The sequence below is a fragment of the Neopelma chrysocephalum genome, unplaced genomic scaffold, assembly GCF_003984885.1.
Source record: "Neopelma chrysocephalum unplaced genomic scaffold, ASM398488v2 Primary Assembly neopelma1_44, whole genome shotgun sequence".
NCBI classification, from domain to species: domain Eukaryota; kingdom Metazoa; phylum Chordata; class Aves; order Passeriformes; family Pipridae; genus Neopelma; species Neopelma chrysocephalum.
The window spans coordinates 9,777,078-9,792,540 of record NW_020897703.1 but is presented as its reverse complement, the minus strand read 5'-3'; the positions used below and the strand labels follow the sequence as shown (position 1 = coordinate 9,792,540).

The 15,463-nt window shown below is 40.2% G+C and overlaps 1 protein-coding gene and 1 long non-coding RNA gene across 4 annotated transcripts in view; both read right to left on the bottom strand.

Annotated features, from left to right (window-relative positions):
• Positions 1–25: 25 nt before the first annotated feature.
• On the bottom strand, positions 26–3,946 carry LOC113965266. Its single transcript, XR_003533486.1, has 2 exons — positions 2,812–3,946; positions 26–1,826 (listed from the first exon to the last, which is right to left on the bottom strand). It is a non-coding gene; the product is annotated as an uncharacterized LOC113965266 (long non-coding RNA).
• A 216-nt stretch (positions 3,947–4,162) lies between these two features.
• PIKFYVE (phosphoinositide kinase, FYVE-type zinc finger containing) overlaps positions 4,163–15,463 on the bottom strand; it is a 64,347-nt gene continuing 53,046 nt past the window's right edge. For all 3 annotated transcript variants that reach the window (XM_027678399.1, XM_027678400.1, XM_027678402.1), the window contains 8 exons: positions 14,862–15,026; positions 14,241–14,300; positions 13,627–13,803; positions 12,800–12,903; positions 12,411–12,539; positions 10,812–11,073; positions 8,659–8,733; positions 4,163–7,630 (listed from right to left, as the gene is read on the bottom strand). In XM_027678399.1, the coding sequence (XP_027534200.1) occupies positions 7,515–7,630; positions 8,659–8,733; positions 10,812–11,073; positions 12,411–12,539; positions 12,800–12,903; positions 13,627–13,803; positions 14,241–14,300; positions 14,862–15,026 (1,088 nt within the window). In that variant the 3' untranslated portion in view covers positions 4,163–7,514. The remainder of the gene's footprint in view (positions 7,631–8,658; positions 8,734–10,811; positions 11,074–12,410; positions 12,540–12,799; positions 12,904–13,626; positions 13,804–14,240; positions 14,301–14,861; positions 15,027–15,463) is intronic.

Genomic DNA, 15,463 nt, shown 5'->3' with positions numbered 1-15,463 from the left:
CTAAGCTAGACCAAATGGATGTATATGGGGGAAAATAATCTTCAGAACAGAAAAAAGCTGTAGGTGATGAAGGTTCTAAGATTTTCCAAGTTTTCACGGTTTGTTTTTTTTTGCCAGCTGCCCTTTCTGTGTTTTTAGTAAGCAGCCTGGGGGAAAGATGGAGCGGGTAATAAGATCTTGCCTTTATTCCTAGCCATACAAATAAATAAATAAAAGCTTTTATACATAGCTGTATCTCCAGACTTCTCTAAGGACAAATTCATATATTTGCATGATCTGATTTTTACTAATCAAGGGTTTAAACTGGTTATTCAAGACCAGTGGAGCAGCACTCTTACAGAATAAGAACATCTTGAATTAACCAGGTCCCTCAGTTTTCTCCTGTAGAATCATGGAGGTGCCAGTATTGCCTCACTCTTCAGAAATCAAATTACAATAAAGAAAAACCCAACCAACTAAAAAAACCCATTAAAAAACAAATATAAAAACCCACCAAACCACACAGAATAATCCAAATCTTCTCTAAATGCAATGACAAGCTGTATTGGTCAACAAATATTTTGACAGGTACTCCTCTACCCCCAAAACCAAAAAGTTCAAAACAAATTATAGTTGTGTTAGTAACTGTTCTGATACTTAAATTTAATTTCATATTTTAAAAGAAAAACCTTCAACTTCATGTATCCAAGCAATAAACAAAGTGCAAGATGAATCTGAAACAGTATGTGAGTGAATGCTCCAATTTTAAATAATGCTCCACCATTCCTTAATCCCCCTCTCAAATCCCAAGGGTGAATAGCAAATTCACTCTCACTGTGTAACCAAGATTGCTTCACTTCTCCCTGTAGCTACCTGTAGATAGTGTTTATCACCCCTTATTCTTCACTCCTTTCCTCACTCCACTCTAGTGTAACTTGTTCAACTGAGTGGACAAGTGTGAGGACCTGTGGGTTTTGACTGAATGACACAAAGTGGCTCAATCAAGTCAAAGCAAGGCAAGAACACTCCTCCAGGGCCCCTATTGCTTAGGACTTGCTGGGGTATGAAGTAAACTGGCAGCTTTGGCATATTCTCAGATGACAAACAGCAGACCATGAGGCTCATCGTTGCCTTTTCCTTGTAATGTTACTATGCACTCATAAAAAAAGGGCAACACATAACCAAACACAAAATACATGTATGCTGTACAATAGGTGGAATAGTAGATACAGAAGTCTAATGGCTTTTAAATTTATCTCTATCATCCTATTTTAATTAAAAGGAGGACTTTTATGGCTGTTTAAGTGTCACTGAATTGATTAGCTATCATGCTCTATCCTAAAAACAACAACGTTCCTAAAAGACATTTGGCTCATTTAGTTTCTACTGCTGCTAAGAGGTATAAAAATAGAGAGAATATAGCAAAAGTTTCAAGCAACATACTGGTTTTATATAGTCTGCAGTTGGAAAGATCATGTTTTGATCAAACTTGGCAAATTTGATTTTTTTCCATTCATGGGCATGCTTCACATTAGTTGTGGAATTTCAATGTATTTTTTCATTTTATAAAGAGACTTTAAATGTTTTAATATTTAAAGTTTTCACCAGGAATGCACAAAAAGAACTTATTTCATTTACTGAAACTTGGCATCTGAAAACAGTGACATTCCAAGATCAAATGCTTTCAACCTATTCAATTCTATGCTAGAATTCGTTACTAATTTTTAAATCCACGTATCTGTAAGGCACCACACTTTCAATAATGAACAGTTGAAGTACGTATCCCCAGCATTGAACAGGCTGCTCCTTGTACTGCTAACTTTCTAGGCTCTAATAGACTTCTCTATCTGCCAACAGATATTAATTACAGTTAGTTGGGCATAAAGAAGAATGTTTCCTAAATCAACTTATATGACCTCTGTATTCTGCAGGCTATTTCTTGACTACAAGAGCCACGTCAGTTAATGAGCCGACACATCCTCTAAGAAAATGGCTACCTTACTTAAATGTCAGAGTTTCAAAAAACACTCAAGAGCTGAATTAAGTAGGGGCTGGGTTGCATTATTGTAAAAACACATTAGTTCTGGTGAATTCTTACTATACAACTGAGCTGGAATATGAAATAGGGCCTTAAAGATGTTCTGCTTTCTAGGGCTTCATTGACAGAAAGTAGAATATTGTTTTTCCATAAGGCAGCTCAAAATATCATGAAGGAAATATAATTTCTGCATATTATAGGCTACTCTGGAGTCACATAAAGTTATTCTCTTTTTTTTCTATCTTGTCAAGTACTGCACATATTAGCAAGAACACACTTCAATCAGAATTGATTACAGATCAGCCATTAGAAATTCATATGGCTGTTTCCAGTGTTTTCTGTTTCCAGAAAATACTTTTCTCCCTATAGCATGTCTTTTAAATAGGCTTTATAATCCTATTAGAAAAAGAAAACATTTTCTTTTTGTTGTTATGTGCATATGTGTACATTAAGATATATAACTTTTTCATCACGTAGCTAGTTCACTTTTGCTATGTCAGAAGATCCCAGCTAGTTCAGTAACAGGAGCCCATATGCTGAGGCTATATTAGAAAAATATCCTATGTAAACAATGGAGAAAAGTTACTATATTCTCATCCTGTCTCTTCAACCATAATTCAATGCTCTTTTCAGTAATTATGTTCACCTACTTTATTATCCTACCTCTGGATCATTATGTCTTGAGCAACTTATTTATTTCAATTATATGCTACAGCGAGGGAACTTTGGTTGTAGTGCTCAGTTTTTCTGTTGAGGCTTGAGGCTAGAACAGCATGCAGGAAGTGCCTGTGCACCTGGCCAGCCATAGAGCAAAGTGCCAGTTGATGTTCTTGCAGTACCTCCTATTACACTTTGTTCTTCTTTAGCATGAGCACACTCGTGCCACTGCAGCTGTAAGGCACCCCTGTTCCAGTCACTGCTGCGAGAAAAAGGCTCATGGGGAGAATTACAGCTGTAGCAATGTATGCCTTCGTGTTATTCTGTTGCAGAACCTTTAGTAGAGCACTGGAATCTAACAGGCTAAAAATAAATAAACGTTGCAATGTACATAAAAGTATGAAACAAAACGCCTCCAAAATTTTGGACAAGTGAGAGATGCAGATTTGATTCTGAAATCAAGAGTCTAAACTTTTTATGAAATACATATTCAGCTATTATGGGACTTCAGTCCTCCACCTCTTCAGAGGTGGATTCACAGCACATTTAGAGATCGGGAAAACAGTACAGAGCTGTCACTAAGATCATATTTTCTCTTACACTTTTTATATCCTGTGAAGCAATTTAAGCAGACACATAGCCAGCCCTCGCACTAGAGGAGCTGAAAACCTAGATTGCCAGCAGGCGGCAGCAGTCCTTTACTAAGCGCTGGAAGTCCCACTTGGGTTACAGGAATGCTGTTCTGATAACCCTGCGTTTGTGCTTTTCAACGCAGCTTCTGGCTTCGTGCCAGAAGTCCCTCAAGTCCCACCACTCAAACTTACACAGCATAAAGCAACACTGCCCCTGAATTGAGTATCCCAACTTTTCCTTGCTCACACCCCCATGGTGGGACTAGCTTCTGGTGCCATTTCATACTGCAGCAGATAAAAGAACTCAAACTCACCTGGCAAAAACTGGTTACAGCACATAAGACAGGTAAAATCCTTATGTTTTAGACTGATTTTATATTCTAGGAACCAACAAATCCCCTTCCCAGAACTAGCCTTAGCAAGGAGGTTACTATATACCAGGTTAATACGAAGCAAATAAGATACGTTTATTTTCAGACCTTCTTGGATTTTTTTGTTTATCTAGTCCACCTAAGATTATGGAAATACCTGCAATGTGTTCTGCATCTTGGAAAAATTGGGCAAAGGCACACCACCATCTGCTGGACAAAACTGGACAAAACTGGATCAGCACGGTGGTGAAAAGCAGCTGGGAAGAAGACAAATTCTACTGCCACTGCCCTGGGGAGCTGCCCAGAGGTGCTGCTCCATTAGAGGAGGAGCTGCAAGGCACAGAGACAGGCATGTCTGCACTGCACGCAAGGCTGGCACTCTGCAGCACAGCATTTCTGCACAGCAAGCAGCAGCTTCAGCCTGGTCAAGAAAATGGGGTGCTATGAGACCTAACTGCTCCACACATGGAATAGACTCAAGTATATGTATTTTAGTCACTTTATTTGTATCTACATACATTACATTTTGATTCTCCAGGTAGTCAAGGCAGTTATTCTCAAATAGTTTAGTACATCAATTTTATAAAATACAGCTGAACCAAGGTAGAATAGAAATACATACATTATGGTACATTAAGTGCTTTGAATATTGACTAGTCTGGCCACCAGCTAGTGAGCAATTCATTTGGTTTTGGTCATTCTCACAGAGGAGAGTCCACAGGTAACTCACTCCCCTGAGCCCCACTGAACTCCTTTATCAGCAAGAGTCCCCCGTGCTTTTTGGGGACAGAATGCACCCCTGGGCCACTACAAGGCATTCTGCTGTCTACATGATGACTCAAAGTCATTGCTTCTGCCTGGGACAAGATTTAGACATTTGTCACAAGGCCTCAGATCAAAACAAGAGAAGAAAAAGAGCCAGTGTAGCTCTGAAGAAATGCAGTCTTCATGTTTGAAACTGAGATTTACTTACACACATATATACTAAACCTGTGTTGTAAAGAAAATAAACTGACCAAATGGTTCATCCTTAGGTGTTCTACAGGGACAAAGACCTAACACAGCCTCACAAGGAGCTCTCTCCAAGATCTCTTCTGCATGAAGCATTGCTCTCCTGAGAAAGTCAACCTTGTAGCAATTGAAATGCCAGGACAACTTTTATTCTGAAAAGGGAACATTTGAGGACACCCATTCAGCTGCTGGGATATGAACTAGAAATGCTTACATGTCAAATAGAGCCCAAAGATGTCCCAATTCCAGCTGATACTGCAGCTACTGTGTTACTCATGATCAGTAGTTTGCTATTTACTCCAGTCTAGTCAAGACTAGTCTATCAGCCACATCCTGGCCCAACATCAGCTGTTAATGCCAGTTCAAGGTCACTCTTGCAAATCTCTCCAACTGCTGTAATTTCAGCCCAAGAAGGTCACAATTCACACATCTGTGAACACATATGGAAAAACAGTGGAAGGTTCTCTCACTTCTGCAGTGCTGAGGGCCTCATTCTGTCATGTACAGGGGAGTATTAGCTACCATCAGATGATCAAGTTGCTTTAGAGCCAGCTGCTCGGGACTCTGGAAGACAAGCAGTATAGAGGAGCCACACATCATAGGAGTAAGGGCTACTAGTGACAGGACCAGGCTAGCATGTCACAGCTCTACATAAGCCTAGTGCACATGCCATGATGTGCTCCATCAACCAATCCACATACTGACAAAAGTGGAAGCTAACATAATTAGCTGCTGTTGGGTCACCTTAGCTGAAAGTCAAGTTTTTCCCTGTAAACTTTAGGAAGGGAAGGAGGAGGAAATATGTAAACTTCAACTGAGACTGGAACAGATTCAGGCTGCATGGCTTGTTCTTTCACATCGATGAACCAAGACAGAAGGTAGAGGCCATAGAAGTGAGAGTAGCACTGAGCTGATGAACTGGTTGACCTCATTAAATAAGGCCCCACACACAGCTAGGCATCCTGGGAGTACATGTCAACAAAGGAGGCAAGATGTATCCCAGAGGTGATCAGCTGTACCTGATGCACTATGTTGGACTTAAGGACTCCTGGCAAGGAGTTCTGTGTCATCTTTCCACAGCACACACCACTGCACCCCCAGAAACAACTACTACATTGTACTGAGGAAGTGTGAATACTTTAATTTCTGCTGCTTCAAGCATCTTTGCTCATCTTCTAGTATGGTTTTGCAATAGGGTGGGGAAGACTTCTTCCAACACACATGACTGTTGCCTCTGGCAGCTCAGACGTGAGCTGCACTGGTTGGTTTTGGAGCCAACAGCTCAATTCTCACTGTGGCCTTTTCCTTTCTCAGTGTTGCCTAGCTGTCATTCCTGAACAGCCACCAACATCTGCTGCAGAAGAAAATACTGAACACAGGAGGAGTGACTAAAATGCACATTTCAATCTGTACTACAGTGAAGAAGGCATTATCAGGCAACTGGTTAGAACAAGCAAGTGATCGCAAATCCTGTCCCAGATTCCATGTTCATTTCAAGTCCTTCCATTAGAAACTGGAAATCAAAGGACAGTATTCTTGCCTTTCAAACTCATAAAAAACCCTCTTGTTTACTGGCCTATATTATAATGACACTAAAAAGTAAACTCATCACCTACAAAACCAGGTAAAATTAATAAAAATGGGAAGAAGTGCTTATTGTCATAACATAGAGATTCACAGATCTCTGTACATCTTATCCATCATACAAGATACCTGTTAGTACAGGTTTTTCTTTTTACAGAAAACAACTACATTCATCTCAGTGACAAAAAAAAAATATTCATGTCATGAATGCAAGAAAAACATTCTCCTGGCAAAGTTTCACAATGAGGTAAATGCATTGCTTGAAAAGTCCAGAGGAGCTGAAATGGCTTTGAAGTGATCTGCCAGGAATGATAGTTGCATTAAGGAGAAAGTTGTCACTCTAAAGCAGTATGCTTCACTTTGTCTAGCAACTTACAGCCATCTACTAAGGAAAGGGTTACTCTGCTTCACAACTATAATTGATCAAGTCTTGTTAAATTAAAGGGCATATTTTTTAGTTACCTGTTTCCAGGGATTTGGGCAACTTTCAGATCAAAGTACTGTTTAGGATTGACGGGATATGTTTTTGAGTTTGCAGTGTGCTGATGACTGACAACCCATTTTTATGGGACTCAGCTAAAATGAAATTATGACAGATAAAGACAGAGTTGTACTGCAGCAATACAACTTAAAAGATGGAGTCATAGGGCATTATAGATGTGGAGCTGCCTTAAAAAAATACTGTTTACAGAACCCAGGAAAAATTCAAACTACGGTTCATAAGCAGGACAAGGTATTAATGGATCCTAAACAGGTCAACTACAGACCACTGCAACAATAGTAGAACTCACGAATTAACTTCGTTCTTCTCTCACCCATCCACACACAGGGGGTTTATTTCACATTTGCAGTACCATGCATCTGCTACAGAAACATGAGCTGCACATATTCAACACCATTTTGGCAGTGCAAGACTTACAGAGATCATGTACTTCTACACCATCAGGATCTGGATAGTATCTCTTTTCAGTACTCTTAGAAGGAGTATCACTTTCCCTACTGGCAGAAGGGATGTCTCATCAGTGCTGTTCTGTGGTACCTTACATCTTACATCCTTACCGAGGCAGGTTTGCTTATCATCCTCCAAGAGAGGATTAAAGTGCAACAAGCAGATTTCACACTTCCCAACATGACACACATAGTCCGTGTAAACATGGAATTGCAATCCTCTGGACAGACCGCTGGACGAGAGTGGCCTATAATGTCACTGCCCTCTTGTTGCTTCCCAATACGGGCTTCAACTTAGCAATTCAGGCCCAGTCCTGTCCAATGGTCTGGCACCATCAGGAAATACTTGTCCATAGCTTCACAAAACCTGGTCCGGTACAGTTCTGGAGAGACCACAGTGGGCATCTTACCTAAGGTGTAAGAGTCAAGAGCAGTTAGAAATGGGCTAGAGAGTATACTGCAGTACAAGACAGATGTCACATGGGATTATATCACCAGACAGCATAAACATGAAGGCAGCAAGATCGAAGGAAAAGTGTACAGTCTTGCACCTGGAAAAATATAATCCAGGAGCATAGCACAAGCTGGGATCTACCTGTCTGGAGAGAAGCTCTGTGAAAGGGACCCGGGGGTCCTGGTGGACCAGCAACTCAAAATGAGTGAACAGTGCTGCTATTGCTGCAGGGAAAGCCAGCTGGGCTGTATCAACAAGGGCATCAGCAGCAGAGGTAAAGAAGTCATTATCTCACATAATCAAAGCATTATCTTTCACCTGGAAGGTGCTGCTTCCAGGCCACACTTGGAATACTGTGGTCAGTTTTGGTCCCCAATACACAAAACAATACGTGGACAGGTTGGAGAGGGTCCAGACAAGGGCCACAGAGATACAAGGACTGGGAAGCCCACCATACGAGGAAATGCTGAGAGGGCTCTGTTTGTTCAGCCTTGCAAAAGAAGGCTTAGAGAAGACCTTATCACCATGTTCCAGTACTTATAGGGTGGCTACAAAGAAGATGGAGACTTCCTTTTTACAAGGAGTCACACGGAGAAGATGCAGTGTAACAGGTATGTGTTATTCCTGGGCAGATTCCAATTAGATAGGAGTAAAATTTTTCACAATGAGAACCATTAGCCATTGGAATAATATCCCCAGGGAAGTGATGGATTCCCCAACACTGGACACTTCTAAGATTCAGCTGCATAAGGTGCTTAGCCATCTTGTCTAGACTGTGCTTTTACCAAGAAAGGTTGGACCAGATGATTCTTGAGGTCCCTTCCAACCTGATATTCTACAATTCCTTCCCCTGTTCTGGACAATTTAATCTACTGTTGTAAATTTTCATGGTGGGGAAGCTGTGTATTTTTTTAACACAGCTACAGAAAGCTTCCAGGTAACAAGAAAACATGATCAAAAGTTTCGCTTTCCTTCTGGACTTACCTTGTCCTCCCAAGATGCCAGTTGACTTTACTACCATTTCAAGCTTTTTGTCCCAGGTAAAAGTGCGAATGTAGTCTGTTTCAATAAAAAAAAAATAAATCCACACACAAACATGTTCTATCTGCTATAACTCAAGTAACATTGTTCTAAAATGTATCTATTTTCCCCCAAAAAGGGCAAGAAAGAAGTAGCCTTTCATAGTCAGAGCTTCAGTGTTTTCCCTACCAGTTGCCTTACTATCTGTAGCATTGATTATATTTGGGTAGGGTGAATACAGTATTTCCAAAGCCCAGCAAGAGCACAATCAACTCTTCCCATCTATACAAAAACAGACTGCCCAGCCATGTCTGTCTTTATCCATGTTAGAGTATCAAGGGCTCATTTGCAAGAGTCCCTTAGCTCACCCTTTATCCCAGAAACCCTACTTTGCCATAACAGCTCCCACCGCCTTACTGCAACAGCCAGCAGCATCAAGGCTTGGACACCTCTCCATTTAAGCCAGTATTTCTGATCATTGCAGCCACCTACAGGTTTGATAACAGAAAGTAAATGCTTTCCACTTCGTGTTAGGGAAGAGCAGAAACATCACCAGTGACCCTGATTGGAAGAGGGGGCCGCAAGATGATGACTTCAAAATTGTTTCCAAGGCCCTTTCAGAGAAAGCACACTCAGTCATTACAAGCACATGAACACCACAGTCTGCAAAGCTGAAGCTGCAATAAGATCAGTTTTTCATTACTGGATGTCATTACCTCCTAACATTTGACTATAACTGTTATCATACGATTTTGAATCTACTGTTTCTATATTTACAGAAGGCCACCATTAGTATCTAAGCTGTGCTTTACAAGAACTCATCCGAATACTCTTCGAAAACACTCCTTAGTGTTTTGGGACTGATATCATCAGTTTGTGCACTAAATACCATCAACTCATGCCCCAAGACCCAGAGTCCCACATAACAGGGGCTACAAAAAAAGTCTTCAAAGCTTTTTACAAATCTCTTTCCTGTATCACATTAGGATCTCAGATGGGTAGAGATACTGACCTCAGATTCAAATGCAGACCAAGCTAATGGTTTTCTGTTCCAGTCCAATGCAAATTTAGCTCGAGTACTTTCTAAGTTCTTGGGGTATTATTTAAAGAACATTGTGATAGCCTGATACAGCAGACGTTCTCTCTTCTTAAAGATATTTGCTTTCAACTAATTCCTTCAGATAGTTATTGTTAAACAGCGAAGGAACTGTTAGCTTTAAACATCATATAGAATAAACTCTTTAATCAGATAAGACTTGACACAGGACAACAAAAAGTCACACGTACAGAAGGAGCAGAGTCTCATCCTATTTACCCAAATATTCAAGAGTCTACAAAACCCAAAAGTAATAATAACTTGCAGTTCTTTGTAGCTGGGACTTTAATTCTCAACTAGAAATGTTATTAAGTGGCTTTCAAGCTTTATCAGAATAAGAGTAATCCAGATCTCCTGGCTTGAGATCTCATCTGGAAGCATTTCTGAGCTACGTTTCAAGACCAATTCATTTCCACGAATCATTTCCACATCCTTTATACAAGTCTCCAAGTCCTTTATACAATGCAAGTTTGCCTGTCTAAAGACAAAGCTCTACTTTTCCATCACAAGTCAGAGGATGCAGCAAGGTAATTACTGCATTGCCACCCATTTATCCAGGTCAGACTATATGGTCACCAGTGATCCTGTGATGTTTAACTTCCCCCTTCCAATCCTACCAATACTGTTTCTCCTTAGATCCCCTCCACATGAGTTAAAATTTAAAAGACTCCGTAATGACTAAAGTTCAAAGATTAATTAAAAGCATACAAATAACCTTCCCTGCTTCAACTGGAGTCAAAGGTAGGTTAAACACCAACTTGAGTGCTTTTTCACTACCTATGAGGCCTCCTGTATATCCTCTTAGCAATGCAAATGCTAATAATAAGTCTATACAAGACCTGGAAAGAGGATTTCCTGTCCCCATTTTGAATACCCATAAGCAGGTATTCCACCAGGGAGAAGACAAGATTTCCTGACACACATCCCTGTGGTGGTACAGTTCTAAGAGTACTGTAAACACCTAAGCCAGAAGAAAGCTGTTTCACCATCTGAAAGCAAGAAAATACAAAAGACAACCTACCAATTATCCCAACAACCAGTTCATTGTTGGTATCATCACGACCCACCAGCAGGGAATAGTCGATGATGAGATGGCTGGAGAGGAACTGGGAATCGCTGTGTATGGAAGCTCTCAGCACAGCTTTGCAATGGGAACGGATGTACAAAGGATTGTCCCGAACCATCTTCAGAAGGTTTTCATCCAGCAGGACTACATCACAAGTTTCCTTGCCGGTTTCAGTTTTAACATTTCTATTCCGGAGGGAGCCCTTCAGGTCAAACACCTGCAAAGAGAGAACAGCACTACTTTGTTCCATTTTTCTGTAGAGTTAAAGATTTCAACACATCTAACTGTTTGAGAAGGCAGCACAGCAGAGCAACTGTTTCCTCCTCTGCAGGAGGAAGACAGTTAACAAACAGTATTTTTGTACTACAAGAATTAGTTTCCTGAGTGGAGAGTAGCATGTAAGCCTAGGTGAAAGCTCTGCCATCTCAATTCACAAGTTTTTGGCAAGTAATTTCATTAATATTTAGTCTAATTTAAGGGGAAAAAGGTGTCCCTATTTTTTTATATTGGTTAGGTAAACTCAGTTTTCCACCCAGCTTCTACAGAGTCAATGCTGACAAAAATAAAGCCAATGAAGAGGAAAACGGGTCGTGCACGAAGCACTGTTTAACATCTGGCAAAGTTAACACTGGCAAAGCAAGAGACAGACCATCATTAGGTTGGAAATGATCTCTGGAGGTCTCCAGTCCAAAGTCCTGCTTGAAGCAGGCCCTGTTAGAGAAGGTTGTTCAAGCTCTGTTCAGTCAAGACTTAACTAACCTCAGGAATAGAGCCTGTCTGGGTTTCTATTTTCTAGTGCCTGAGCCCTCCTCATGATTTAAACAACAAACAAGCAAAAAGAAAACCCACAACAATATCCTTTGCATCTATCTAGAATTCCCTCATTTCACTTCCTCCCACAAACATCCCCTGTTTGAGATCAGGCACTGGGAGGTAAGGTAGAAAGAACCGATACTATCTACTTAAGCAGTGACACTTTTTCGAATTTCTTTTTCAGCACCAAATCTCTATTTGAAAAGCATTTCCCCCTAATAATTTTAAGGCCTTCATTCTACAGCCTGACAAAGATTGTTTTTCCTTGACTAAGAGCAAGACTGAAAACTCAATCTCGTCCCACACCTGAAGTGGTTGCAAGAAAGAACAGTGGGTTGAAAATATTAATAGTTCCCCTCAGTACAGTAACTCACAATCTCTGAGTGAGGCTCTAATTCTAAATCAGTCTGTAATCCCAGTCAGTTTTTCTGAAAGCTTTGTAAAAAGGTTTCATAATTTCCTAATTAGGTTGGTAATGCTTTCTCTCAAATACAAGAGATATAGGGACAAACAAGACTTCTAAAAACTGAACCTGCACTACAGCTACCTGAACTAGCCAATACAGGCACCAAGTTAATGAGGATCACATAAGAAGGAAATGGGCATGAACTGTCATCTTTGAGCAGTGCTAGGTACAGACAGCACAAGCAAAGTTAAAAGTTACCTAGATGGCTACTGGCGACCCTGTTCTTGCTCCCAGTCCCAACTGCACTGCAAGGGAACAGAACGCTTCATTCTTACCTGAGCCATTTTCCTGCCATAGAAAAGGTTTTCCATAACAAGCAGATCCAGCTTCTTTTCAGTGTTGTTTTGAGAGTTCTTGTAACCAATTCGATATACCCCAAGGATTTTGGCGAGCGCTGTGGGCTTCTGGTGAAGAGAAGCCATGGGTTAAGATCCCTATGTAGAGGCAATCAGCAACCAAATACTAGAAGCACCGCTTCCATCTGACTGTGTATTTCAGCTTAGAAGCCCTAGCAAAATTTCCACTGAATATTTCAAAACCAAATTATTTGTGTATCTCATACCCTCTGACATTTTCTTTTATTTAAATGAAAAGGGTTAATAGAAACTGTTACTAGTCTGTAAAATACAGAACATTGCCTAAAAAGAAGGAATTTTTTTAATACCTTCTGCTGAACTGCATTAGTGATGTAAGTGAAGTAGTGTGGAGCAAAATCAAGGAATGACTGGACTTCCAGACGAGGCATTTGCTTCAAGATGAATCTATCATCTGTTTCAACATCAGACAGAGGAAATTTGGTTACATACAATAAAGTGATGTATTATTTGCCATTTCTTTAGGACGGTCACACAGCTGAAATGGTTTGAAAAATTAAAGTACTACATTCTCTTAAATCCTTGCCTAAAGAAGCTCATTTTTAGATTCTTTTTGCTTCATATATTCTGAATTTCAGAATTTTAGCCTCTCTGGATTTCAGCCTTCTAGTAAATCAGGGAGAAGAGACTGCCTACATTCGACCTACCTCATCTATATGGGCTTCCTATACAGACAACAGAAACAGCCTACAGACCTTTCTATTCAATACTTGTTTCAAGTAGGGGCCTAGAAACAGTCACAGTTTAAAAAAAAAATTAAATTAACTATAGCACATGATATTAGAAGAAACACTGTGTTTTTAATAACCAGTTTTTCTTGAATTATACCCAGGTTTTTGTTTTCTAAAGCCTGCCTAAGAGAGTATAACCCTTCTGTTCAACCGGCCTTCCTAATTGCTACTGCTGAAAAACAGAACTACATTTTGTTCTCCTGCACACACAAAAAGACAAACAATTTGATATTGAAGACACCAGAACAATCCACTTTCCCTTTTTAAGTGGCCACTTCAGTCAGCAACCCTCTGGATAGAGGTAATCAGGCTTTAAATGACACACTAACCACCATCATTCCCAAATAATGCCATCCAATTACAAAGGGGGAAGAAGTTGCATTTACCCTCAGTCACATAGAATGCAGCTCCAGACTTGCCACCTCGTGCTTGCCAGGGCATAGAATGAGAGAGGGACCGGATGAAGTCCTCTTCACTGCTTCCCAGTATCACCTCACGCATCTTGTGAAACTCGCCAGCGTAATAAATCCGGCAGTAGAACTTGGCATTCGCATCTGAAAACTCTGCAAAAAACAGTTTTCTTCAACAGCAATATGCAATACTCACTGACTGAGATGACATTTTGAAATTTAACTGATGTCTAGAAGAATATTATTGTGCTAAACATCCCTCTCAGGCTTATTGTAATTTGGAAGTTTCAACGAATAGGATTTAAATGAAAAACTCACAGGACAGTCAACTCCCTTTAGGTAAGCCTACAGTGTATGCCATGGGATAGCAATCAGACAAAAGATCAATTGAAAAAAAAAAAGTTTATAGGGTACTTTTGCAATAGAGATTGATTACAATAAGTAAAAATTGCACTGCTTTGTTCTTGATTTGCTTTTCCTTTGTGCCAAATACAAAGAAAAAATAATTATTAACTTCAATATTTCCATTACATTTGCATGAAGAAAGGAGTTTGTCAGCTAAGAGTAGGTTATTATTTACAACTACTCACGGAGCTCCACATGGGGATTCACCAGCTGTTTCTTCTGTCCATCTCCTCCATCTCCGTCATCTGAAGGCATAAAGGGACCATTCTGTCACGGCTGTTCATCATTATTACTGAGAAAGCCACATCAGATACTACTTGTAAACTGACATTACAAGAAAAATCTTTTCTTTTTTTGAATACAGAGGGAATTAGAAATACAACTACAATTGTATGATATAACACATATGCTAGAAGGGCACCGCTGTTCATGGACACATAAGTCCAACCTTTCTCTTTCTCTTCACTCATTTTCCATGAACTGAAACAATGAAAATTAAACAGCAAGTGAGAAAGAGCGACTGGGCTGCTTAATTGCAGTCAACTTAATCCAAAGACATTCAAACCCAGACTCAATGTACCTATTGTTTGGATTTGAAAGATCCCATTTCCCTTATCACAAAGCAGAGCAACGTCTTTAGGAGAAACCCACATTTGATGTTCAAGCAACTCATTTTCAATGCATGTTGAGTAACCTTGGACTGCTGAAAAAGCATGAGGAGTACTGTATTCTAGGTCTTACATATATGAATGAGGTTTGGGAGAAGTAACAGTCCAAGAGAGAAGACGGACTCAGCAGTTTTGTACCTTGAGCCTCTGCTCCTTGGTTTTCTGCTCCCTCTTTGCCCATCTGTCCAACCTGGTAGTAAGCACTGTCAGCACCACGTAAGGTCTCTTTCTTCTGGGAAGACAGGTCTGGGCTCTTCCCTCCCGTGCCACGGAAGAAAGACAGAACACCAGATGTTTTCTTTGCTACAGTGAAAAGAAATAAAGATGGTGTTGGCATTTCCATGGGCAGTTTAATAAAATTATAATTCATATGAGCATTCCCCATTCATCGTTCTAATTGGAGGAATGATGTCATTCAACTGTAACTCATTTACTATTCTACAGGCAACCAAGGTCTATGAGGTTAGCTGATACAGTGTTCTGAGCAGCACCCTAGAATGCAGTCATCTGAAAACAGACCAAGCATGAGCGTCTTTAACATAGTAAGAACTTCGTATCTTCATTCCAAAGTATTTTAATTGCCATCTTTTTAAAGAAGGCAATGCCAAAAGAGGACATTGTACCAAACAGGTCCAAATATTAAATCAAGAGAACGAGTCTGATCTCATAAGAATCAGAGAAAGCCACCGACTTCAAAAAACAAACACACACACACACACACACACACACACACACCCACA